Raw genomic sequence first — 24,571 nt, forward strand, 5'->3', positions numbered from 1 at the left:
TACACTGTAGCTGTCTTCAGACACTCCAGAAGAGGGTGTCTGATCTTGTTACAGATGGTTATGAGCCACCATGTGGTTGCTGGGATTTGAACTCGGGACCTTTGGAAGAGCAGTCGGGTGCTCTTACCCACTGAGCCATCTCACCAGCCCGATAATCCACTTCTCAATGTTCATATGTTTACATTAGGATCTTAGGGCCAGCTTGCTTGGTCACATCCTATAGGCTACAAACCCCTTCCTACTAATTCCATTCCCAGTACTGAGTTGGATTTCTCTGAGCAACATACTTACTCTCCTATCTGGCCTGTTGCTCATTAGTATTCCTCCATCCCTGCTACTACCACATTGATTAAAACATGTAACTCACCAAATGGCTTCCCTTTTCTTTAAACTGTTAGCAAGTTTGTCATCTTAGTTCAGATCACAATATGTTCTACATATTAGTTCTTTGTTTGCATTGACAAAATCTCCCTGTGTGCTCCGGCTGGCTTTCAACTTCTATTCCCACCTCATTCTGAGTGGTGCAGCCTAATTACCATGTACATGAGCGCATACTAAATCCTGCTTCTTATCCAGTCTTTTCCTGTTCTTGTAATCTTCACATTCTTATAGAAGCAAGCTAATAATTTAACCGTAAAAAAATTTGTAGTCAGGTATCAATAGGCTAACATCATTTGGTCATTGCTGTTTCATGCGTCAGCGCTTTTGTGATCTGCATAGAGAATCTTTCCTAGTGCAGATGCTATATCTGTCCCTGTCACCACTCCCCTACCCTCTATATTCCTTTCTCCTAGCACCACACTGTGCTGTGGTTGCTTACCTCTTCTTTCCTACAAACAGACTGGACGGCCAGTGTGGGACCTGGTGGGACCAAGTTTCCAACACTACTGTATGGAAAGCAACTGGATGTTTGTTGTTTTAAATGTAATAGACTCTGGGTAAGTTACAAGTGTAATTTTCTCTTTCAGCTGAAGAAAGCAGTAGCAGTGACAGTATGTGGTTGAGCAGAGAGCAAACACTGCACACCCCTGTTATGATGCAGACACCACAGCTCACCTCCACTATTATGAGAGAACCGAAAAGGTTACGGCCTGAAGATAGCTTCATGAGTGTCTATCCGATGCAGACAGAACACCATCAAACTCCTCTGGATTATAAGTAAGTACATTTGATCATTTTCTATACTAGAACTTTATCAATTACATAGAAAAAAGTTAAGTTAAAAGAAGAATAAAATTCTCCTTGAAGCACGCAGGTAACATGGATGTTAGCTCAAAGACAACAAGAGGAAGCAAGGCAACAGCAGGAGAGAGCAGCAATGAGCTATGTTAAACTGCGAACTAATCTTCAGCATGCCATGTAAGTGAGAGTGCCTTATTGTCTGAGTCTAGGAAGTTCACTAATTCATTTAACATACCTTAATGTGTGCCGGATCTACAATTTCAGCAAACTCTCGAGAGTAACTAAGCTGAAATAATCAAGGAACGCGATTTTGGTCTTTCCAACAGAAAAATAAAATGTTTTAAGTCAAATATTAACTAGTTAGCCAAAGGACCAATGACTCTTAATTTGATCTGTTGGAAAATTATAAATATGAATCCTTGTTTATTTTGGTACACAGAATTAAAAATACATTTGTGTTACATCTTAATTATATTCCCACCTTAGTTCAGGTCCTCATCTTTCACCTGAACTATCGTAATTAGCTTTCTAACTGGTTTTCTTCCCTCACACCCCCCATTTATCTGCTCACCAAACCTCTCCCTTCACACTTTCCACCACTCCATCATTCACACTACCATCAAGAATTATAATTTTAGAATAAAAATCTTACCATGTAACTTTCTTACTTAGAACTTTTCCATGGCTCACCATTGCCTGCTGGATAAAGTTCAGTTTCTTTACTTAGTTCATGGCATGCAAGATCTTTCAAAATATGCCCCTGACTCCATTTTAGTATATCACGTTTCATTACCTGAATACTAGTAAATCCATGGTAAAAACAGGCTCAAGTGTCACCGTAAGTGAAAGTGTAATTTTCTGTGATCCTATAATCCTGTATATTTGCATTTATAACAGCGTTTGCCATACTATATTGTAATTATTTGTGTATTACAGTTTTGTTCATTTCTATAGACTGTGAGCTCCTCACGGGCAAGGATCTCATTGTTAAGAGCTTGATACATAGAAAGCACTTAAGCAAATGTTCATGGAATGAGTAAATGTTCAGTGCTTTAAAATTGTTCTTACTTTGTTTTTACTGGATTCTGTATGGGAAGTTGATAAATATTTCAGAAATCCTAATTAGCTGTGACTCTAAGTGAAATTGCTGACAAGTAGACTTGAAATCATGCCTTATATACATGGCAAAATGTTATTTTAATTATTTTCAGTTTGAAAGCATTGTAACAATGTATTTTTTAAAACTTGGGATAGTGATTGTTACCTCTCTTAAAATTTATATTTTGTTTTACATTGTTGACTTTAAATAAGAATTCACATTTTTCTTAAATGATCATTCACTTCATGAATGGTGGCATTTAAATATTCACTCTAGTCTTCTCTGTAGTGGTGTTCAGAAACTTTATTCACTAAGTATGTGCCATTACAGCTTGTCTCCTATGGTCGCCTATACCAGTACTTGACTTTGTCTTGTTTCTCTTGCCAGATTTTCCTTATTTTGCATTTTATTTCATGCTTGACCTATAGCCAGTTTCTTAGCTTACAGTTAAATGCCATCCAAATAGTTCCGAATTTACCATACAATTATTTGGTTTATATTTGTCCTCTTAAAACTTGGTTCCAGTGTTCAAGATATTTGATGTCTAGAATGTCTCATTATTCAGTACTGTTTTCATTTTTCTTATTGTTTGCAATTTGGATTGGTTCTTGATTATGCACACTCTCCTCCAGACAACTAAAAGGATTGCCTGAGATAAACAACTATCACCTGAGGACTCTTTTGGTAGTTGTACCTTAAATGGTTGATTGCCTGAATCTTTAAAATGCTTTTGTTTTACCAATCTTCTTTCATTAACGATACCTACCCTGTACTAAAATAACTTATGAACTATATTTTCTTCCATAGTTTATATCACATATGCCATCAGTGTAATGTAAAGGAAATACAGAATGGATTTCTGATTTTTGATTATATGAAGAACACACAGATTGCCTTTACTTTTATTTCCACAAAATGTAATAAAATTGTCTTTTATTATCCAGAACTATTATGCCTGGCATTATCATATCTGTTCAGAATCCTGGATCAGATATTGTGATCTACCATAGTATTGTATACATTGAAAATCTTTAATTAAATAACTTAGATTCTGGTGAGTTGTTTTTGGGAGCTATGGGTTCTTTGCAAAAGAAAAGACGGTAATGTAGCCCAACTGGAAAGCAAGAAGTCACATGCAGATCACCTTTGGGCTGCCTACTTTATGCTGCTCTGGGCTAATTTGTGAACTTAGTTTATTTTCCTTGTGACTATGTGAAAAAAAACATAGCATTGACCTTGATGTTATTTTTCACTTTTATATAGTTTTGTGGCCTTGAGTTTCAGCTTTTAAGCGCTAAGTGTTCATTTTTATATGAGGCAGAATTACTTATTTTAGTATGCTCTCAGAGCATTTGATGCATGTATTGTAATAAGTACCATTTTGTCAGGTTTCTCTGTTCTCCCATAGTATATTGTAAGCTCCTTGAGGGCAAGAATCGTGTTTTCCTCACGGTTTTCATCCATAGGACACTGTAGAAGCCTGTCATGCTATAGGTCTCTTGTGAAGGTGTGAGTGACTGTATGGCTGGTGTACATATTTGTCACTGAATGAATGGGTTACTAATGATTAACATTATCATTAGGTAAAACCAGAATTTATGCATTCAGAAAATGTCATTTCTTTGGTCTGTTTATGTTTATTAATTTGTACTCTGCCTACTTTCAAAAAAGGATTTGAGGTATCTGCTGTGTTCACATGTGGAAATTTGTTGTTGATCATTGTATATGGCGGCATATCAGAATTATCAAACTAAATGTATCTAAGTAATATAGAATAAACATAAATCTTTAGCATTTTAAAACAAGTGAACATTGGGATTTTGAACACCATTGATGACATAATCAGTGCCTAATCATTCTCCCTGACCTTTAATTCCATCATTTTCCATTATACTCGAATATACAAAGCTACATACTTGCTGCCTATATATTAATAGCCATGCCTTAGTTCAGATCTTTACCTTGTTTTATATTTCTCTAGTCGGCGTGGTACAAGCCTAATGGAAGATGATGAAGAGCCAATTGTTGAAGATGTTATGATGTCCTCAGAAGGAAGGATTGAGGATCTTAATGAGGGAATGGACTTTGACACCATGGATATAGACTTGGTAAGAAACATCCAGAAGTAATATTTCTGTCCTGTCTAAATTCTTTGAAAATGAAGTTCATATTTCATAGAGAAAGGTTAAAAAAAGTCATTTTAAAATCATTTTCAGGGATTTATTTATCTAAGAAGGAATTTAGGCATGTGTTGTTGAAGATGCTATATCTTAGTTTGATGCATCTGTATCACATAAGGAAAAAGATTATTTTTATATCCAACATTTATACTACATATTTGTTTTAAGGTTGCTTTCAATGCATTAGCTGTTTTCAGAACATGATTACCATAAAATCCTCTCTCCCTATCCTTTACTCCCTCTATGTCTCACACACACACACACACACACACACACACACACACACACTCACTTTATTCTGGGTCTGTCACATGCAAAAGTATGTAGTTGAAGATTAAAATTAAGAAAAAGTTTAGGTTAGCTTGTAGAATGCTGATTACAAGTCCAAGGTATAGGAATATCAATTACATTCTTTTTTAAAAAGAAAGGTGAACAGTCTGAATACACTGTAGTGAAACAGAGTTTTAAATTATCTCAGCTGGGCTGGTGGCTCATATTTTTAATCCTAGCACTTGAGAGGCAGAGGCCAGTGGAGGATCTGAGTTCAAGGCCACCTTGATTTACAGAGCAAGTTCTAAGATAGCCAAGGCTACACAGAGCAACCTTGTCTCAAAAACAAACAAACAAAAAATATGTCTCAAGGTCTCGAGGCATATTATTAATAAGCAAGGTTGTGCAAAAATTCAGTTTCTAAAGGCAAGAATTTTTTTGAATAATAAAAATTGTATATTTAATTTGAGGTTAATTTAGTAATATATAACATTATAAAGAACTTTATTTTACTTAGACTATAAAAACCAAATAATAGTCAATATTTACATTCTCAAGTTTTTAAAAGTTGAGTATATTAAGTATCACACCAGTTTCTAAATTTTCATTGTCAAATATAGTTTTTTACATTATTGATAGAAACCTTTTCTTGAGTCAGACTTTCATGTTGGATGTAAAGTAAACTACTTGAATCTTGAGAAGGTAAATATATAAAATTTTTTCTTTGTTTTGTTTTGTTTTGTTTTGTTTTGTTTTGAAACAGGGTTTCTCTGTGTAGCCTTCCCTGGCCTTAAACTCAGAGGTCCACATGCCTCTGCCTCCGAAGTGCTGGGACTAAAGGTGTGTGTCCCCCCACCCTAACCAGCTTAAGGGTTTTTTTTTAAATTTACTTATCATTAGGATTCATGCAGTATGCTCATACATAATTCATTTTAGCAACAATCTCATAGATAGATTGAGATGATAGAAGATATTACAGCTTAAAAACTCATTCAAGGAGACGTCCTAAAATTGGTATTTAGTATACTGCTGTGTATTCTTGAAGGAAGTGCTATATCTCTTTAGAGTCATGTCATAAGATGTTCTGCAAGAAAAATGATATTAGAAGATTGAGTTTTTTAAAAGTAAAGTGAAAAATATGTTTCTATTTTACTTTTGCTACCTCTTCTACTAATGAAGTTTTTTGTACTTAAAACCATTTCTGTTTGGGGGGAAAGATGGGATGTTGGCAAGCAATGTTTGAAGTATTTTCAGGTATACTAGAAAATCACATAGACTTCTCAGAGAACTAATAACATTCACATGAATATTTTTATTTACTAGCTGGTTTATGATTATCAAAAGTCAACTTTCTCTCTTTTTTCTTAGCCACCATCAAAGAATAGAAGAGAGAGAACAGAACTGAAGCCTGATTTCTTTGATCCAGCTTCAATTATGGATGAATCAGTAGGTTTAATTTAAATATGCCCAAGGATTTTTAAATTAAAACTTTAGGCAGTGACCTGATGCAGTAGTAATAGAAGGTTAAAAGTACTTTGAAATTCTTGACCAACTGGAATTTGAATGTTAAGCATTTCCTGTAGGTTTGGGTTGTCTGTTGAGGGATTTCAAATGAAGGAATGGCAAGAATCCTTTGGTATTTCTAGACAGGCAGAATAAATAGGGGAATAAATAGTATGAAGTCATGGTAGAATCTAAAAACAACTGAGAGTAGTAACACTCAGTAGTAACTGCTGCACTTTGAAAGCTGAGAGAAGATCATGGGATAAGGCCAACTTTGACCACAGTCTCAGAAAGGAAAAAGAAATACCCTAAGGGTTTAATAATGAAGTGTGAGATTGAGAGATGTTTTTTCTGACCTCTCCAGATAGGTATTTATTGTTTCTTTAATACGTCATACACACTTTCATTGTGATAATGACCACACTGGTATAGTGAGATAGATTGTCATATGTCCTTGTCCTTGATAGACTGCAGTCCTTGAAGCAGTGGTGATTTTATTTGGGTTCTGCCTAACATTATAATTATTTTATTTAGTTAATAATTGCATATCTTCTACTTACCCATTTCCTTGACTTTTAGACAGCTCTAGGAAATGTTTTGACAAACCATATCATATAATATAGTAATCACTGTTTATATAACATAAAAGCTTTACAGAGAATCTTATTCACAGAACATGTTATTTACTTTGTGTGTGGTGCTGGGAATTAAAGATGGCTCTTATACACACTAGGCAAAGGCCTTCTCACAGAGCTATGTTGTAGCACTTTGGAAGAGGTCCTTTGAAATACATTTGTTCTCAGTTTCTAATGTGCAGTTGAGTTATCCAGAGATCTTTTAAAATTACCATACTGTTGAGTACATGGCTGGATTGCAAGAGGCAACCTAACCTACCCATAATTCTATAGTTTAATTGTGTATTTAATTATGTGGTATTTAAATGTATTTAAAAGCATTAGAGCATTAATATGATCACTGTTACTGCCATAATCTTATTTGTTTGAAATGTGATTAGAAAGGTAAAATAAGAAACTGTTGTTAAAATGTGGCAGCTAGAGCTTTCCATATTTTTAATGTATTTATCTAGTGCCATGACCTTAAATATTTTTTTTCTTCATTGCAAAATGACATTTGTCAGAGTCCTAATAATAATGAAACACCTATAGAAACTTCCTACCCATTTTTGAGATTTAACATGTAGAGAAAACCATAGCTTGATGATGTAAAAAGAAATAGAAATGTGTATTATTCCCACAACTTTATCACATTCTAATATATATTAGATATTGAGAGTAATTGACAGCCTTTTTTGATTTGCTAATGTTTTAGATGCCTGTGCTAATAAAATAAGGAAATGAGCGCACGCGTGCGCACGCGCGCGCATACACACACACACACACACACACACACACACACACACATGTAATTTTATAGTATTACCACATGATGGCAGCAGTCACATAACTGAGTACTCAGTAGTCTTTAATGATTTGGGTACCTTTAGAAGTCTTTGACTGTTAATTTTAAATTTCCATGACCTACAGAAATATATATGTGTGTGTGTGTGTGTATTTCATAGTGTATCAAACATAAGAAAAAGGATTAATAAAAGATATTGAATGCAAAAGATGTCTTCTTATAGTAAAGACATATAATTAAATTATGATAAATTTGTCATAAACTATGATAAATTTGTCATCAAAATAGTAAAACTAGAATTTGAATCCCTAAATGCCAGCTTCTCAGATTCTCTAATTCAAATTGAAGTAACTCAAAGCACTTAATATAGATACATCAGGCTACAACTAAACAATTCCTTTCTTTTAGGTTATGATTTTCACATTTTCTAGGAATGGTAGTATATGAATTATGAACAGTTTTTGGAGTTGTATACTCATAGGGTTCTATTTTTAATAGTATAGTAAGTTTCACACCTAGAAACAAAACTGGTTTATCTCCTATGATATGGTCATTTCCTGTTGATATTTGTATATAACACTCCAACACTTAATGTTAGTATTTTAAATACATGTTTGAGTGTTTATTAATGCTGACATCAAAAATAGGTCTAATGTGTTAACTAGGAAAACATTGGCATTAGTGTCAATTCAGCTAGTGTCACTTCAATATTGGCATTAGTGTCACTTCACTTTCACTTCAATTTCTCCAAGTAGAGTTATCTGCAGCATAAAATTAGAAAAGTGCTAGGTATACCACAGCTAATTTAACACTCTAAAGGGGAAGCTGGTTATAAGCCACTGTGCGCAAAACAAATGAATGCCAGGTATTCAGGTACTTCCTGATTAAGCACTATCTTTGAAAAATACCTGGGAGCATCTTAGTAGCATACTCTACATTCAAAATTGACTAGTGTGGTTGGTGAGATGGCTCAGTGATTAAGAGCACTTCCTGTTTTTCCAGAGGACCTCAGTTTCATTCCCAGCTCACATGTAGTAGCCAATAACTGCATGTAACTCTCATTCCAGGGAACTTAACACCTTCTTTTGGTCTCCACAGACATAGCATTCATGTGACATAGGTATATACATGCAGGCAAGATACTTAGACAAATATTGTACCTTTTCATTAGTAATTGGAACCCTACTTATTCAAAGTTATAAAGTATTTTGACTTGAAGAAACCTTTAAACATCATCTAGGCCACTTTAATGGAAGCATAATAACTCCCCAACTCTGGACTCTTAACAGAAAACCTAAGACTTCTTAGAAAAGTCAGTAGGACAAGGGATGAGAAGAGGAGTTGTCATGAATGGAGAATGTGCAATTTCTTTTTGTTTGTTCCTGGAGAGTGCAAGCACTTTATTGATAATTCACTACAACAGTACACAAGTTTTCCTTATCACCCTTCAGATGAAAACAATTCATGACATTCTGACTTCTGTTGAAGTGAGAAGTGTGAGCCTTTAGTGATCTCAATCTCAGTTTCTTCTGACTTTCCTAACCAGTCTTGCTCATTTTACAGGAAATGAGCCTAAAGTTTTGCTTAACTGCTCTAATAAGTGCTAGAATTTTAAATGAAACATTTAACATAATATATACAGTCAAAAGTTATGTGCTGCTTGAGTGAAAAAGGCAGAGTCGTTTTGTTTTCGTGACAAGTTCTTACCAGATTTGCCAAGCAATCCTTTTCTAACAAGAATGTACAAGCAAAGCCACAGAATAACTCATGTTACTCAAAGTTCACCTTAGGTGCTTCTTAAAATATATACTTCTTCATTAACTGAGATCAAATTTTCTAGAGAAATCTTTTTATTTTTTTATGTAGCTGCATTGCTCTTGATTTTTCGATTTATTTATTTATTTAGTTAGTTGGTTGGTTGATTGGTTTGATTTTCATGTTCAGATAGATGCTTATTTAAAAAGCCACCCACTCAAAGGTACAAATGGCTAAGATAATGAAACTTTCTTAAATTCTTTCCATTGAACCCATGCTGCAAGGATATACTGGGAACTATATTTGTTGTTTATTCAACAAATATTCAGCTCAGGCTTTAGGGGATTAAATATATATAACAATTAGTTATGTTTGTGAGTTAATTGACATCTTAATGAATACTACTGTTATTTTATTATTTTACTTTTGTATGTATATGTTTGAAGAGCTGTTTTCACAGTAGTTTTATTAATATTTTAGCATAACAGTGATAATGTATAGTATTTACAGGTTTTTATTAAGAAATGTGAATGACTATTTTAACAAGATTTTTTTTTCCCTCTCTCATTAGGTTCTTGGGGTGTCAATGTTTTAATACCAGTACACATTTAAATCTGTGGTGAAGTCATTTTCTAAGTGGAAGAGGAAATTTTAAAATAAAGTGTGGTAGATACAGTGAAATTCTGTACAGATTTTTCTCTAAGGAGAATATAACATGCTTATGCTTACCAAGATGAAGTGCATTGAGGGGCAGTTTTGTTTGCCTGAAAAAAATAAAGGACAAGTAAACAATTTGATGATAAGCTACAGTTTTTCTTAGAAAGTAAATATTTTATTTATGCGCTGTTAGTTGGCTTTTAAAGGAATTATTTCATGCTTTTTTAAAAAAATATAACAATCTGAAGAAGTATTTGGTACAGATAAGAATCTTCTCACATTTATTTACTGGTTGTACTAAATAATGATGACCTCTGCTGGATTTCTGTTTACATCCACGAAACAAAAGTTAAGGATGGATTTATTCCCTGACCCTGAAATTGTAGGATAGAATTGTTTTTAGCATTCTAAATTTAAATGCTTAAAACATCAATCAACAAAACTTTGTTTTAAATGTTGTAATTGTGGGAAAAAGTTAAACTTATAAGCAGAACTTTTACAATTTTTTCATCTAAAATGTATTTTAAGATATTTTTAAAATCCAAGAGCTTCTGTATACTTTTCAGAAATATCCAGATGCAGTGAACTGCCAGAAGGTAACCAGTCTTGAACATGCTTATCCCATAGCAGCCCTGAAAGTTTGCTTGTCCTTTAAGATAAAAATGTAACGTTGTGATATTCCTTCCAGTAGTGCCACTGTATTTTGTCTCCAAATAAAAGAAGCTTATTGTAGTATGTTTGCAGAAAATTTAAACAAAAATTATACAGCTTATTAGAGTGTGGGAATAGGGATCTAAATTTTAAATAAAATTATATATATATATAAATTGGTGCTGATTTTATAATTGCGCAGTTTGTTTAGTTTTTTCTTACTTTTAAATTCCAACTTAAAATTATGAGGTTTCAGAAATATATTGAAAGTTTAACAATGTTTAAAAATAGAAAAGCATGACTGTTCATGCTTTAAAATGATTTTTAAATTTGTATTTTATATTGTTTTATCTATCTGTCTTTGCAAGCAGTCTTCAGGTTAAAGATACTTCTAACAGGTTACAGTACATTTCCTCTGTATGTAAATTAGATGGGATAATAGAATTCATAACCCATAATATTCTTTGAAAGCTAAGCTTTAAACTTCATTTTATGTCCTTTCACAAGTGAATTAGTTTAAAACAGAAAGTGGCCACTTGCCATTTTGACATCAACTCATTTTGCGAGGCTTAGGCAGCTAGACATCGTTTAAAACAAAATATTAACTTATATTACATGTATATCTATCTTTTGTCAGTCGTCTCTCAGTTCTTGAGGTATATTATTTTAATCATTCCATGCCTTAATATGCTTGCAATACAAGAATATCTTCAGATGTGTGAATACCAAAAGGTTTCTGGTTTTTCAAGTCAGGAAATCAACAAGCATTGGGCTGTGGTAGCCAAAAAACCATAGGTTAAATGAACGACCACAACATACATTTGTTTTATTAATTCATGGTTAACAAATAAAACCAGACTTGTCTAACATACTTTCCATCAACAAACATTGTTCTGTGCAGACGTATTGCATATGTTCTTTTACACACCACTGCATTTCCTAGAACTGCTGAGGGGACTGTATATATGATTTGAAACCTAGGTTGATTTTTTTCTCACTCTTGAAAGGAGTATTTCTTTGTGAAAGCAGTTCTTCCAGCTTTGTTTTGAACCAGCTAAACTGTTTTCTATATTACTCTAACCTGTTGTCCTCCACATTCTATTGTCCTAATTGTACTGTTTGCTGATTTGTATTTATGTCTTGAGACAGTAACTTTTTGAATAAAAATAAACCTACCGTATGTTGTATGCTTTATCTCTTGTAATCAACGGGGGAGGGTGGTTCTAAATGCTTTACAAATTATATTTATTATCACACTCTAATGTGTTTGAGTGGGATCGTTTATAGAACACATCACCAGTTTATATTTTTTAATAAATCACATATTTTTAAATGTGAGTAAATCCCTAGTTGGGTTGTTTAAAATAGAAGCCTGTAACTCTTACTGTTTTCATTTTCTTTCTTTTTTTTAGATTTATTTTTTTATTATTATATCTAAGTACACTGTAGCTGTTTTTAGATGCACCAGAAGAGGATGTCAGATCTCATTATAGATGGTTCTGAGCCACCATGTGGTTGCTGGGATTTGAACTCAGGACCTTAGGAAGAGCAGTCGGTACTCTTAACCACTGAGCCATCTCTCCAGCCCCCTACTGTTTTCATTTTCATCTGCTATAGATTAAGCACACTTTGAAATGACTACCTTGTTCATTTAGGATAGATTTAAATGCCTACTGTGTCAGATGTATGAAAAAAGTTTTTCCATCACAATTCAATGTAAAAAATACAATCATTAAGTTTGAACTAAGTGCTAGGACAAAAATCTAGGAAGGAGTCCTGATTTAAGAAAATCTATTTTGGATAATGGCTCATGATGTGTGAAAGCCAGCATTTGAAAAAGTATTTATTACTGAAAATTGTATCTTCTATGTGATAAAATTTGCATTGCACTATTGATGTATGTTGTTCATTTTGATTGATTTGTAAATTGTGCAAGGAGTCTGTTGGTCTTCAGGGATTCGGAACTAAACTTACAGAATGGTAGGCAATATTGTTGGCCATTTTTTTGAGTAGCTTACATGTAATGACTCAAAACCTTCATGACATGAGACCTGTTATCCCTACTCCCTTATTTTCACAGATCACCAGGAAGTGAAGAAAACAAGACACAGCAAAGTTAGCAAAGCTTATACAAAGATGAATGGGTAATCAGTGAGGGGCTGGTCTTCAGACCCAGGCTGTCATGCTGTGTCCTACAAACTGTTGAAATTGTGATATTGAGAAATGTGTTTCAACCAGGTTTGCTGGCTGGTGCCTACCTCTAATCCCAGCACTTCAGATGCTGAGGCAGGAAAATTACTGCAAGAGTAGCCTGGCCTTCATAGTAGGTTCCAGACTAACCAGGACTATACAAAGACTACCCAAAGAGCAAAAGTTACAGAAAGGAAAAGTGGCATAGTATTCATTATGCTATGCTTCTTTAAAGATCTACTGGAATATAAAATTGAGTGGTGTGGATAAACATTGCTTGTAATATGCTATTCAAGCTGGCTTCTGTAACATACAAGTTAATCATGAGCTCTGAGTCATTGGAAAGTTACTAATTGTTTTAGAAGTTGGGATGTTGGAATTAAAAAGGATAATTTAAGATAAATTTCTTCAATGTCCTTCCACAAAGGGAACCCAGAAAAAATTCATAGGATAGGCCAACAAGATGGCTTAGCAGGTAAAAGGCCTCTACTGCCAAGCCCAATAACCTACCTAGGTTTGATCAGAACGCACATGGTAGATAAAAACTGCTGCAAAGTTATCCTCTTAGTGAATACATGTACTAAATAAAATTTGTAAGAATTCATATGGGTGGGTACTAGGTCAGATAGATTATTCTGGCAGTTTTAATGATTCAGCAAAATAAAACAGCCAAGCGTAAAGCATATTGATATGAGGAAACTATAATAAATTTGATTAAATATCCCTTGAGATCAACAGATCTTTTTTACTATCCACTGCTGCCTGGGTGAACACCCAAAGACCAGAAAGATGGACTTTGTTTTTCACATTTGTTCCTGGGACATAGGATACAGATGTAACACTTTTTACAAACTGGACCAAGTATGTTTTACAAGGTGCTATGAGAGGCTCTCATAGTAGATTTGCTCAGGAGGCCTTTGATTTTTTGTTTGTTTGTTTTTTAAAGGCAGGTCTCTTAACATTTTACATTAAAAAAAAATCACATACCACAAAATAGATTTTTTTTTTTTTTTTTTTTGGTTTTTCAAGACAGGGTTTCTTTTCTCTGTGTAGCCCCTGGCTGTCCTGGAACTCACTCTGTAGACCAGGCTGGCCTTGAACTCAGAAATCCTCCTGCCTCTGCCTCCCAAGTGCTGGGATTAAAGACATACACCACCACTGCCCGGCCAAAGTAGGAAAAATTTAATGGTGAACATACTTTGTACTTGGTATCAGTGTATATCTTCTCTATGAAAGCTGTTTCTATGTATTTCAAAGCAAATGGCAAACATGGGCATACTTCTTCAAACTACTGTAGCCTATATATCTTTATGCACTTAATACTTAATTTCTATGTGGCAAATTGTATGTGATAAATAGGCAAACTAGGTTCCTATTTGCTGTTTGTAACAAATGCTTAAGTATTTAACTCCCATCCTTACTAAAGATACTGAGCATCACTGTCAACTGCAGGCAGTTTCTTTATAGTCTTCAGCCAGTCTCTGCTTCCATCCTTTTATACAGGTAGCAACTATTAAGTTTCTCTTCATCATAAATTAAACTTGACTGTCATAGAATGTCATGTAAGTGAAGTCATCCAGTGTTGTCTTTATGTATAAAATGATTAGCTTGGGATATTTCTATTACTTATGCATGTTTTATATGTGAAAAGTTCCTTCTGTTCTTGGGTTAGATTCCATTGTAAACATAAAGAACAGTTTATTAATTCACTAGATACATATACTTGTTCCTACTTTTTGCTAATTATGAACAAGAAAAGCTGCTATTTAAGTTGCATCTTTAAAATTAACAGGTGGGCCAAATATAACGAGAGTGGAATAACTAAGGCCTAGAATTTCAAGTCAAGGGGTCAGCACAAATGACCCTCCTATGTGTAAAACCCAATTGGAGGCAGGGAGCTAAGACGGGGAAAGAGTTCCTACAGAGTAACTTGTACGTTTTAGAAATTAAAACATTCACAACTAATTACTTGAACCTTACAGGTTTACACTTTTCAAATTCTTTAAAATATATCATGGTGAAGCATGCCCATGACCCAGGAGGCAAAAGGTTGCTTGCTCCCTGTGTCCTAGAACATCCTTGTCTACATCATATATCCAATAATCTGGATGTCAGTTGCTTATAACATACATCTTGATGTTTTGGAGTGTTCATACATTGTGGCCAAACAGGGTTATTACTTTTGCTGTGATAATACTTAAAAATCTCTTGATGGTTTTTTAGTTAATACATATTTTTATTTAAATGGACAGCATGTTATATTTGAAACAGATATTTAGCCTTTTCTTCAAACTGCTCCTCCCCAGCCTCTGGGAATCACCTCTTGGCATCTCTGAGTTCGATTAGTTTAGATTCTACATTAAAGTGTGGTACTGTCTGTTCTGTGCCTGGGCCCATGTCGCTTGAGATTCTAGGCCTTGAAATTCTTGACTTGAAATTCTAAGCCTCCTATTCCTTAAATTCCTCCTATATGCTCTTAAAAGTAGCAGAAGTAATGAATCCTAATGGTAGGTCTAATTCTTTAGGGCCATCCACAACACATGCCATGGATTTACTAATGACTTAGTAATACTGAGCACTGACTAATATGCTTCTTGGCCACTTGTGTGTCATTAAGTCTTTTGCCTATTTTTACTTGTATGAATTTCTTGTATATTTTGAACATTAAGGGCAATGTAACTCATCTTCTTACCTGAATGTTTTTTTTTTAAATACAGCCCTATTATTCTTCCTTTCTGCTGTCTATCTCTATTTATTTTGAGACTGAGTTTGTGTGGCCCTGGCTGTCCTGGCTTGAACCTCAAAGATCCAATTTAAAGATGTGTGGTACCACTGCCAGTTTTATTTCTTAGTGTTCTTCAGGCCATATGTCCAGATGGGTATCCTGGAGAATGTTCTACTGTGGTTTTTGGTATTTAAATTCTAATCCATTATAAACTTATTTAAAATTTATTTAACTTTAATTTTTATGTGTATATGGGTATTTGGCTGGCATGTGTGTTCACCAGTGAGTTAAGAAGGTGGCATTGGATCCCCTAGGACAGGAGTTAGAGACACATGTGAGCTGCTGTGGTTGCTAGGAATAGAACTGGGTGGGCTCTTTTACAAAAGTAGTCAGAACTTTTGACCCACTGAGGCATCTCTCTGGCCTTTATTTTTATATAGTGTATGAGTTTAGGGTTTAGTTTCATCTTCAGGTGAATGAATATCCAGTTTTTCTAACATTGTTTACTAAAATGACTGTCCTTTCTCCATTGTGTGTTCTTGGACGTCAACCATAAAAGTGTGCAGTTATTTCTGGCTCTCCATTCCATTCCATTGGTTTTTGTGTCTGTTTTTATGCCTGTATTATGTTATTTTGATTACTGTGGTTTTTTAAAATTAGCTAGTGGATACCTTCAGCTTTACTCTTTCTTCCTGGCTATTTGGAGTCTCTTGTAATTCCATATAAATGTCAGAATTGCTTCATTCATTTCTGTAAAAAAAAAAGTCATGAGCATTTTAATGTAAATTATGTTGTTGCTTTGGGGCCATATGGGCATTTAAATAATATTAATATTTCACATCCATGGCTACAAAGTATCTTTATACTTGTGTCTTCAGTTTCAGTGTTATATAGCTTTTAGTATACAAATCTTTTTACCTCTTTAGTTAAATGTGTTCCTTAGTATTTATTAAATTATTGTAGGTAGGGTGTAGGTTTTGGGGCTTTGGGAGGGAGGGAATGAGAGAATGTAAATGGGTGCCTAAGTGCCAAAGAGATGTGTGGAGGTCAGAAAATAACTTGTGGGAGTTGGTTCTCTCCTTCCACTGTAGGTTCTAGGGATTGAATTCAAGCTTACAAAGAAAGCCCTTTACCTGCTGTCTCCCTGGCTCTGCCTTGGTATGTTCATAGCCAGTGTAAATTAGTATTGTTTTTTGGATTCTTTTCAGTTTGTTGTCAGTGTAGAAATGGTGCTAGTTTTTCATTCTTACAACTTAACTGGACTTGTTTACTAGCTCCAACATGTTTTCACTGGCTTCATCCATCAAGGTCTTCTCCAGAAAAACCTATGTCTAGTGCTAGTTGAACTTTTTTCTTTCAAATTAGGAAATTTCAAATTAGGACACCTTTGTTTTCCTTCCTACCCACTGCTGAGGCTGGGACGTTCAGAACTCTGTTGAATAGAAATTGTGAGAATAGGCACCCCTATCTTGTCCTGATCTGAGAAGAAATGCTTCCAACTTCACATTATTGGATATGGTTTATAGCAATGATGTTATTTTTATTATATAAATTACGTATTACATTAAATCTAAATTCTATATAATAGATACAAACCTCCTTTGTTTTTAATTTATAAAAGCCTATTCTACATGGTCAAAGTATACTTTTTGGGTATCCATTTGCATAAAATGTCTTTTCCATCCCTTCACTTTGTCTGTTTATGTCCTTAAAGGTGAAGTGAGTCGTATCTTGCCCATGACCAAGGCAACTTATAGAAGAAAGTTTATAGGGGGCTTACAGTTTCAGAGTAAGTGTATGACCATCATGGTGGGCAGCAGGCAGATGGGCATAACATTGGAGCAGTAGCTCAGAGCTTACGTCTTGATCAACAAATAGGATAAGATAGAGATATGCAAATGGGCTTTTGATATTTCCATCTCATTCAGACTACCACAGGCAGCATATGGTTTGGATTTTTTTAATCTATTAGAAAATGTACTCAGAAAATGTAACCCATTTTCCAATTAAAACACAGAGTACTTAGTACTGCCATGTTTTCATTTGTTTCCTGATGGTTTTGTAGATCCCTTGTTCTTTTTCTTAGTCTTTTTGTTAAGAAGTTTTTATCTAGTGGTGTGTTTTAACTTGTTACTTTTGATTTTTTTGCTTATCACCTGCAGTTTTATCTTAATATTTCAGGTTGGTTCTTTGATCATGGTAATAAAATGACTATCACAGTAAAACAAATAACTTATTTGATTTCCCGTGCACAGAAAATTACCTCCACACAGTAGTAGTCTAAGTATGTACCATTCTCAGCGTATCTTAGTTGCTTATAGTTCTTTTTATCTATGGCTGGGGTCCATGAGACTTCCCTCTATTCATGCTGCCATTGTTCAGGTCTTATTTAAGGCAGCCATATTGATGAGATTTCATGGGTGTAGCTAATCTGACATTTCTAGGAATCCCAGTCTCACAGCCAACTTCCTCATTCTCTGACACTTAAAATCTTTCTACCCTTTTTCCCTCAGTGTTCTCTGAGCATAAGGTTCTGGAGTTGTATTATAAATATATCCCTTGAGTTTGGGCACCGCAGGATCAGATGTTCTCTACTGTTTTGACCAGTTGTGATTTTCTGTGATAGTCTCCATCTGTTGCAAAGAGAAACATCTTTGTAGAGTGAGAGCTACATTTATATCTGTTTTAGTAACTGTTAGGGAAAAAGGAATAAAAAAAGAGTAAAACAAAACAGTAAAGGGGTTGGGGGAATCTATGTCTGAACAGAGTTCCAAAAGGAATCAAAAAGTGACTAAGAAATATTTTTAAAATGTACATCATCCTTAGCAATTAGGAAAGGAAAATCAAAACAACTTTGAAATTTCATCTTACTCCAGTGATAATGAGTATAACCACAAAGCAAAAGACAACAGATGTTGGCAAGAAAGTAGGGAATCTTTAACTATGTCACTCCAGTTTCCTAGATTGTAAGATTTATGATTGGAAGTGTGCTACTAGACTGATTGGCTCTGTATGTGATATGCTGTCTTTTGTTGCTTTCAAGGTTTGATTGTTTTTGTCTTTGATTTTTCAAGTTGGATTATAATGTGCTATTTTTCATTATATAGGTGTTGACATGGCCAAAGTACAGTCAGTCCTGCCATCTTTTATACATAATTTCCAAAGTTGATCATCTTTAGCTCATATGAGGGTTGGACACAGAAGGCTGCCTTTGGGAAGTCTTCATGGTTTATTTTTGTGAGTGGCAGGAAGCAACACTCCTTCATGCCCTGTGCTTTTTGATTCTGCCTTTGGGTTCCTGCCCCGATTTTATATCTTTTTTTTTGTCATGGTGTTTATCATAGCAATAGAAAGCTAGTGCAGAAGTTGGATCAGAATTGTTGGCTATTGCTATCACAGACTTGACCATGTTGTTTTAGGGTGTGTTTGAAACTGGACTGCAATAGTCACCAGTGCCCAAAGCTCTGTTCTTTGGGAGCTTGGAAGGTTAAATATGCCTAAAACAGTGCAGGTAATATAAATCTGGCTTGTGAAGTTTCTGTCAGGCCGTGTTAAGAATATGCAGCAGCATGCCTTTAATCCCAGCACTCGGGAGGCAGAGGCAGGCGGATTTCTTGAGTTTGAGGCCAGCCAGGGCTATACAGAGAAACACTGTCTTGAAAAACCAAAAAAAAAAAAAAAAAGAATATGTAGCTTCAATATGCTGGAGCTGAAGAATCAGCTGTGATTAACAAAAAAGCAGCATAATTGAACTCTTTACTAGGACAATAAATACCGGTTATCTGGGGCTGAAAATCAGCAGTGACTAACAAGAGAGCAATGTAACTGAGTTGAAATCTTGGAAGTCGTCAGGATTGGCGCATTAAGTTGTAATCTAGGGACTAAGGCTGATTTTCATGCTGGCAGCTTGGAAGGTTTTGTTGACATGAGAGATGCAGAACTGAAGTGGTCATGAACAGAAGCTAATCATGTAGCAGGGTTAAGAATTCCTGAAGAGAGGCCAGTAGTGAAGACTTTTAAACCTATACACCTAAAAGAAGACTACTACAATTGTTAATGTCTTTCTCAGTACATCATTAATTGGTAGTAATTAATAGTGATTTTTAACTATAGTGCTGGTGATGTATTTCTTTACTCTGAAACTACTATAGTTTTTGCCTTATAATTAAGAGAGTCTGAAGAGATGGCTCAGCATTAAGTACTGACTGCTTTTCCAGAGGACCTGGGTTCTGTTTCTAGCACCCAGCATACTTTGCAGCTAATAAGCATATGTAGCTCCAGTTCTAGGCGACCTAATGATACCCTCTTCTGGCCTTCATGGACATGCAAGCAAAACACCCATACACATAAAATTGTGCAAAGATATATTGAGTCTGTGTGCATGTCTTATAACTCTTCCTGTGTTTATCTTTTCACTATTTTTTTTCTTTTTTGTTTGGGTTTTTTGCTCCTTTTTTTTCTTGTATTTTTTGTTTTCTTCTTTGTTTTTATCTTTCACTATTTCTAATATAATTTTTATTCCTTGAGTAATTTATATGTGCATATAATATATTGTGATAGTATTCATCCTCACTCTTAATTCCATCAAGATCCACCCCACTCCTCACTCCTCACTTTATGTCCTTTATTCTTTTTTAATAACCTACAGAGACCATACGCTGCCCATGTATTCATGAGTGTGGTACATCCTCTGGAGTACTGACAACCTACTAGAAGCCACACCCATAAAGAAAGATGACTTCTCTAGAAGCTGTCGATTGTCCGTAGTGCCTGAGCCAGAATTCAGTGCTCATGCGGCCCCTTCTATGCTGGTGTTAAGACTTGCTCATGTGAAGCTCTTATGCAGGAACTAACAGCTGCTGTTAACTTCCCTAGGAAAGTGGACCTATCGTGTATAGTGTATACTGCTTCACTTTGGTTCTCCCTGACCTCTGACTCTTAAAAGCTTTCTGCCCCTCTTCCATGATGGTCCCTGACTTTAGTGGAGAACAGTGATGATAGATTGCCCATTTCTGTCTGAGCACTCCTCTGATACTTAGTGTCTGCTTTGACTTTGATTCTTGCCTGAGTCCGTTGTTTGTTTATAATGATCGTTCATAGATAAAATATAGATGTTTATTTTATTCTGTTATAATTCATAATATCATTACTGATTCTGTCTAAGATATGACCAGTTATAGCCCTTTCAAGCTGTTGTCTGCCTTTGGTCATTTGATTACCTAATGGCATTGCAAGATATTCCAGATTAATCTTGTGTTTTTTACTACCCCACCCTTCAAATGAGCGATTTCTCCATAGAGCCTCAGTTCTTAAGAGTAGTGCTTAGAAGCCAGGACTTGGAAACTTCACATGCTCTTTGGTGCTGTTTCTAGAGACATGCTGGAAATATATACAAGTATATGCACGCCTATCCATATATCTCCCCCCCCCCCCCCCAGTGCACTGTTACTTACCTTCTCCCTGCCATGGGCACCACTGGGAAATAGGACTTTGCTAGTCATTTGAAATCGAGTTAGCCTCATCTGCTTCTGTTCATAGTGCCTTTTGGGCTCTGCCTTCATCCTTGATTTTGTTTTTGCATATTTGAAATATTGATTTTAAAAGGCAAAAGTACACAGAAGAGAATTCTCTCTTATTCCTTCTATTCCGTCCTTGAACTCCATTCTTTTTCAATGTATCTCCTTGAGAAAGCAGACCTAGTTTTTCACTAATGTTTTGTGTATTTCCACACAGCTGGCAAATGTATGTGTGCTAACTATGTATGTATGTATGTATGCACTTTTTAAATTAAGGGTGTATTATCATTCCAAATTTCTAGAAACAGTTGATATTTCAAATGGCAAATACCTGTATATTTTTGCTCTATATTGTCGAATGCCTCTCTGTAGAGGTTGAAACAATGTATTACTTGCTTGCATGTAGTGCTAAATTTAGGAGTGCCTATTTCTCCACAGCCCAACAGAAAGAATGTCTTAATCTTTAATCCAATAACTGGAACAAACTTTGTCTCTGTTTATGCAGTACTGCATTACTTTGTTCATAAGTGCATTATAGTCTATATATGAAGTCTACATTATAGTCTACATACAAAGGCTACTGGTCCTTGTATCTTCATTCCAATTTGCTGCCATAACTCTTTTTGTTTTTGTTTTTTTTAAAAAAAACTTTTATATATGGTGTTGTGCCTGGATGTGTGTGCACCATGTACATGTCTGGTATTTTCCTCAAAGATCAGAGGAGGTGTTAGATGATCCTCTGAAACTGGTATTATGGTATTATGGGTGGTTGTGACTTGCTATCTGACTTCTAGGAACCAAGCTCGAGTCTTCTACAAATGCAGCAAGTGTTCTTAACTGCTGAACCATCTCTCCATCCCAGTTTTGGTTTAAAAGAGGGTCTTGCTGTGTGCTCTGGATGGCCACCTACTATTTCCAAGGCTGGCCTTGGACTCATGGCAATTCCCCTACTCCTTGGTAACCCTGGTGCTGAGATTACAGGTGTGTGTCACCACACGAGGGTTTATTAATATTTTACCCATTTTCCAGGGTGCTAGGGATCCACCATGATGTTCTGAATAGCCTACATAGATGCTTTCTTGCTGAGTTAAACTCTCAACCTTGCAAAAAAAAATGTCATCATATCTGCTCCAAAACCTAAGGAGTCGGGAAATAAATGGATGGTCGGTTTTCTTTGGGGATATGGCCTTGCTTCAGTAGATAGCCTTTCACCCATGCACACACTGGGTTAAAACATCACCGGGTTGTGGGTGGGGCCAATAGCAAGGGAATGGGGGTGGAGATGATAAAAATGCATAATATATATTTATGAAATTCTCGACAATTAAAACAAAATAGGGAAAATCACCCCTTCAACTGACCACCAGGATCAAAGTAGGAGCCTAAAGGGCTGTTCCTAGATATTAACCTCTGCAGAAACAGTAGAGAAACACAGCAAAAAGACTATCAGACCTATTCAAGGCCATATCATAGGCTCATTTTATATCCTTTCAGACTATGTTGTTGACAAGACTAATCATAATGGGTATATACACAATAATATTCACTGTCTACAACTTATTTGCCTGATTTGCTAGAAAAATTCCACTCTTGGGAGTTGTACAGAGAAAACAGCCATTAAGTTCTGGCATAGTATGTGCTGTGTTAAAACAAAAGTAACACAAAAACTACTACAAAATCCAATTGGAATTATATTCATGTCATGACAACCTGGTATCTTGGGACACATCAAGACAAAGCCAGTCCCTAAAAAGGCTGTTTTAGAGGAAGCAACCAATTTCAAAATAATGAAGCATATTGTAATCAAACAAGATACCCCCATAGTCTTTTGGATACTTGATCCCCAGTTGGTGACATATCTGGGAAAGCTTAGGAGGTGTAGCTGTCACTTAGGCAGAGGAATATGTTACTGATGGTGGGTTTTTGAGAGCTTAAGGCCACACCATTCTTAGTCCACTTTCTCTGCCTGTGAGTTCTCAGTTTGCTGTCCCATCGATCATGCCTGCTGTTACTCCACTATGATTGATTTTTTTTTTTTTTTTTTTTGGTTTTTCGAGACAGGATTTCTCTGTATAGCCCTGGCTGTCCTGGAACTCACTTTGTAGACCAGGCTGGCCTCAAANGCTGGCCTCAAACTCAGAAATCTGCCTGCCTCTGCCTCCCAAGTGCTGGGATTAAAGTCATGCACTGCAGCAGAATATCTTTAAAAGTCAAATACGGTGTCACACACTTGTAGTCCCAACACGAGTTAAGTGGAGTCAGGACTCTTGGTTTAAGGTCAGTTTCTGCTACATAGTTTGGGGCCAGGCTGGGCTACACAAGACTGTCTCAAATCTATTCTCTAAATTTCAAAGTAATAATTTATTTTCAAAGATCAGTTAATCCCTGTAAAATACAGAAAAAAACACATGGACAAGGTAAGGACTACAATAAAAGATTTGAATGAGAAAGTAAGGACACAAACATTTTCAAAGTAAGCAGTCATAAGTCTAGGAAATGAATATAGTCAAATAGGAAGCTCCATAGAAATTTTTCCAATGGACCAGATTAAGCAGAAGAGTGGATTTCAGGATTAGAAGACAAGGTCCATGAATTAGAACATCACTATACTAGGGTTTTCTGTGGAAGTGATGGGTGGGTGGGATGGCTAAGCACGTGACGTCACTTGCTGTACAAGCATTAAGACCTGCCTGAGTTTGGATCTCAATACCACATAAAAACCTGTATGTGCCTGTAATCCTAAATGGTTTCCAGGAGTTTGCTGGCCAGCCAAACTAACTAGCATGGTCAGCTGTCCATTCAGTGAGATGCCTTGCCTTAAAGGCACGCATCAGAAAGTGGTGCAGAAAGATATTAACATCTTCTATGGTCTTTTCTTGTGCATGCACAGGTGTTCATACCTGCACACTTGAATGCATGCTACATATAAATGCCAAAACACTGACAAAATATAATGGGACATGAATATGATCAAAATATATATAGATATGACAATATTGAGAAAAACATTATTTCATTAATATTTCAAAATATATTATTGTACAAATAATAGATGTAAAAATAAAGAATGAACTTTAAAACTGTGAAAATAAATGAAAGAATTTTAATTGCATGTAAATAATAGGTAAAATGTCTTCCCGAAAACATACATTGCAAAAGGCCTGCTGCATGTGAAATTCTGGAGGAAAAGCCAAACTGTATACAGTAAAAAGGACCATTGAATACCGAGGGATAAGGAGTGATGGGGTAGAGCACTGGGGACTTTAAAGGTAACAAGGCTAGTGCACATATTCTCATGGAAGATACACATCATCATACATTTGTTGGAAATCACACAGTATCCCTTACCTAGAAGACTGACTTAGAATGAACTAATCAGTACCCCTAGAGCTCGTGTTTCTAGCTGCATCTATAGCAGAAGTTG

At 35.5% G+C, this 24,571-nt stretch overlaps 1 protein-coding gene across 1 annotated transcript in view; it reads left to right on the forward strand.

Moving 5' to 3' along the window:
- Positions 1-11,903, forward strand: part of Stag2 (stromal antigen 2) — a 132,059-nt gene extending 120,156 nt beyond the window's left edge. Inside the window, exons 29-33 of the mRNA XM_029534221.1 lie at positions 969-1,158; positions 1,249-1,359; positions 4,263-4,389; positions 6,100-6,177; positions 9,980-11,903. Coding sequence (XP_029390081.1) covers positions 969-1,158; positions 1,249-1,359; positions 4,263-4,389; positions 6,100-6,177; positions 9,980-10,003 — 530 coding nt within the window. The 3' untranslated portion in view covers positions 10,004-11,903. The remainder of the gene's footprint in view (positions 1-968; positions 1,159-1,248; positions 1,360-4,262; positions 4,390-6,099; positions 6,178-9,979) is intronic.
- The last annotated feature ends 12,668 nt before the right edge of the window (positions 11,904-24,571 follow it).

Source organism: Mus pahari, chromosome X, assembly GCF_900095145.1.
Source record: "Mus pahari chromosome X, PAHARI_EIJ_v1.1, whole genome shotgun sequence".
NCBI lineage: Eukaryota > Metazoa > Chordata > Mammalia > Rodentia > Muridae > Mus > Mus pahari.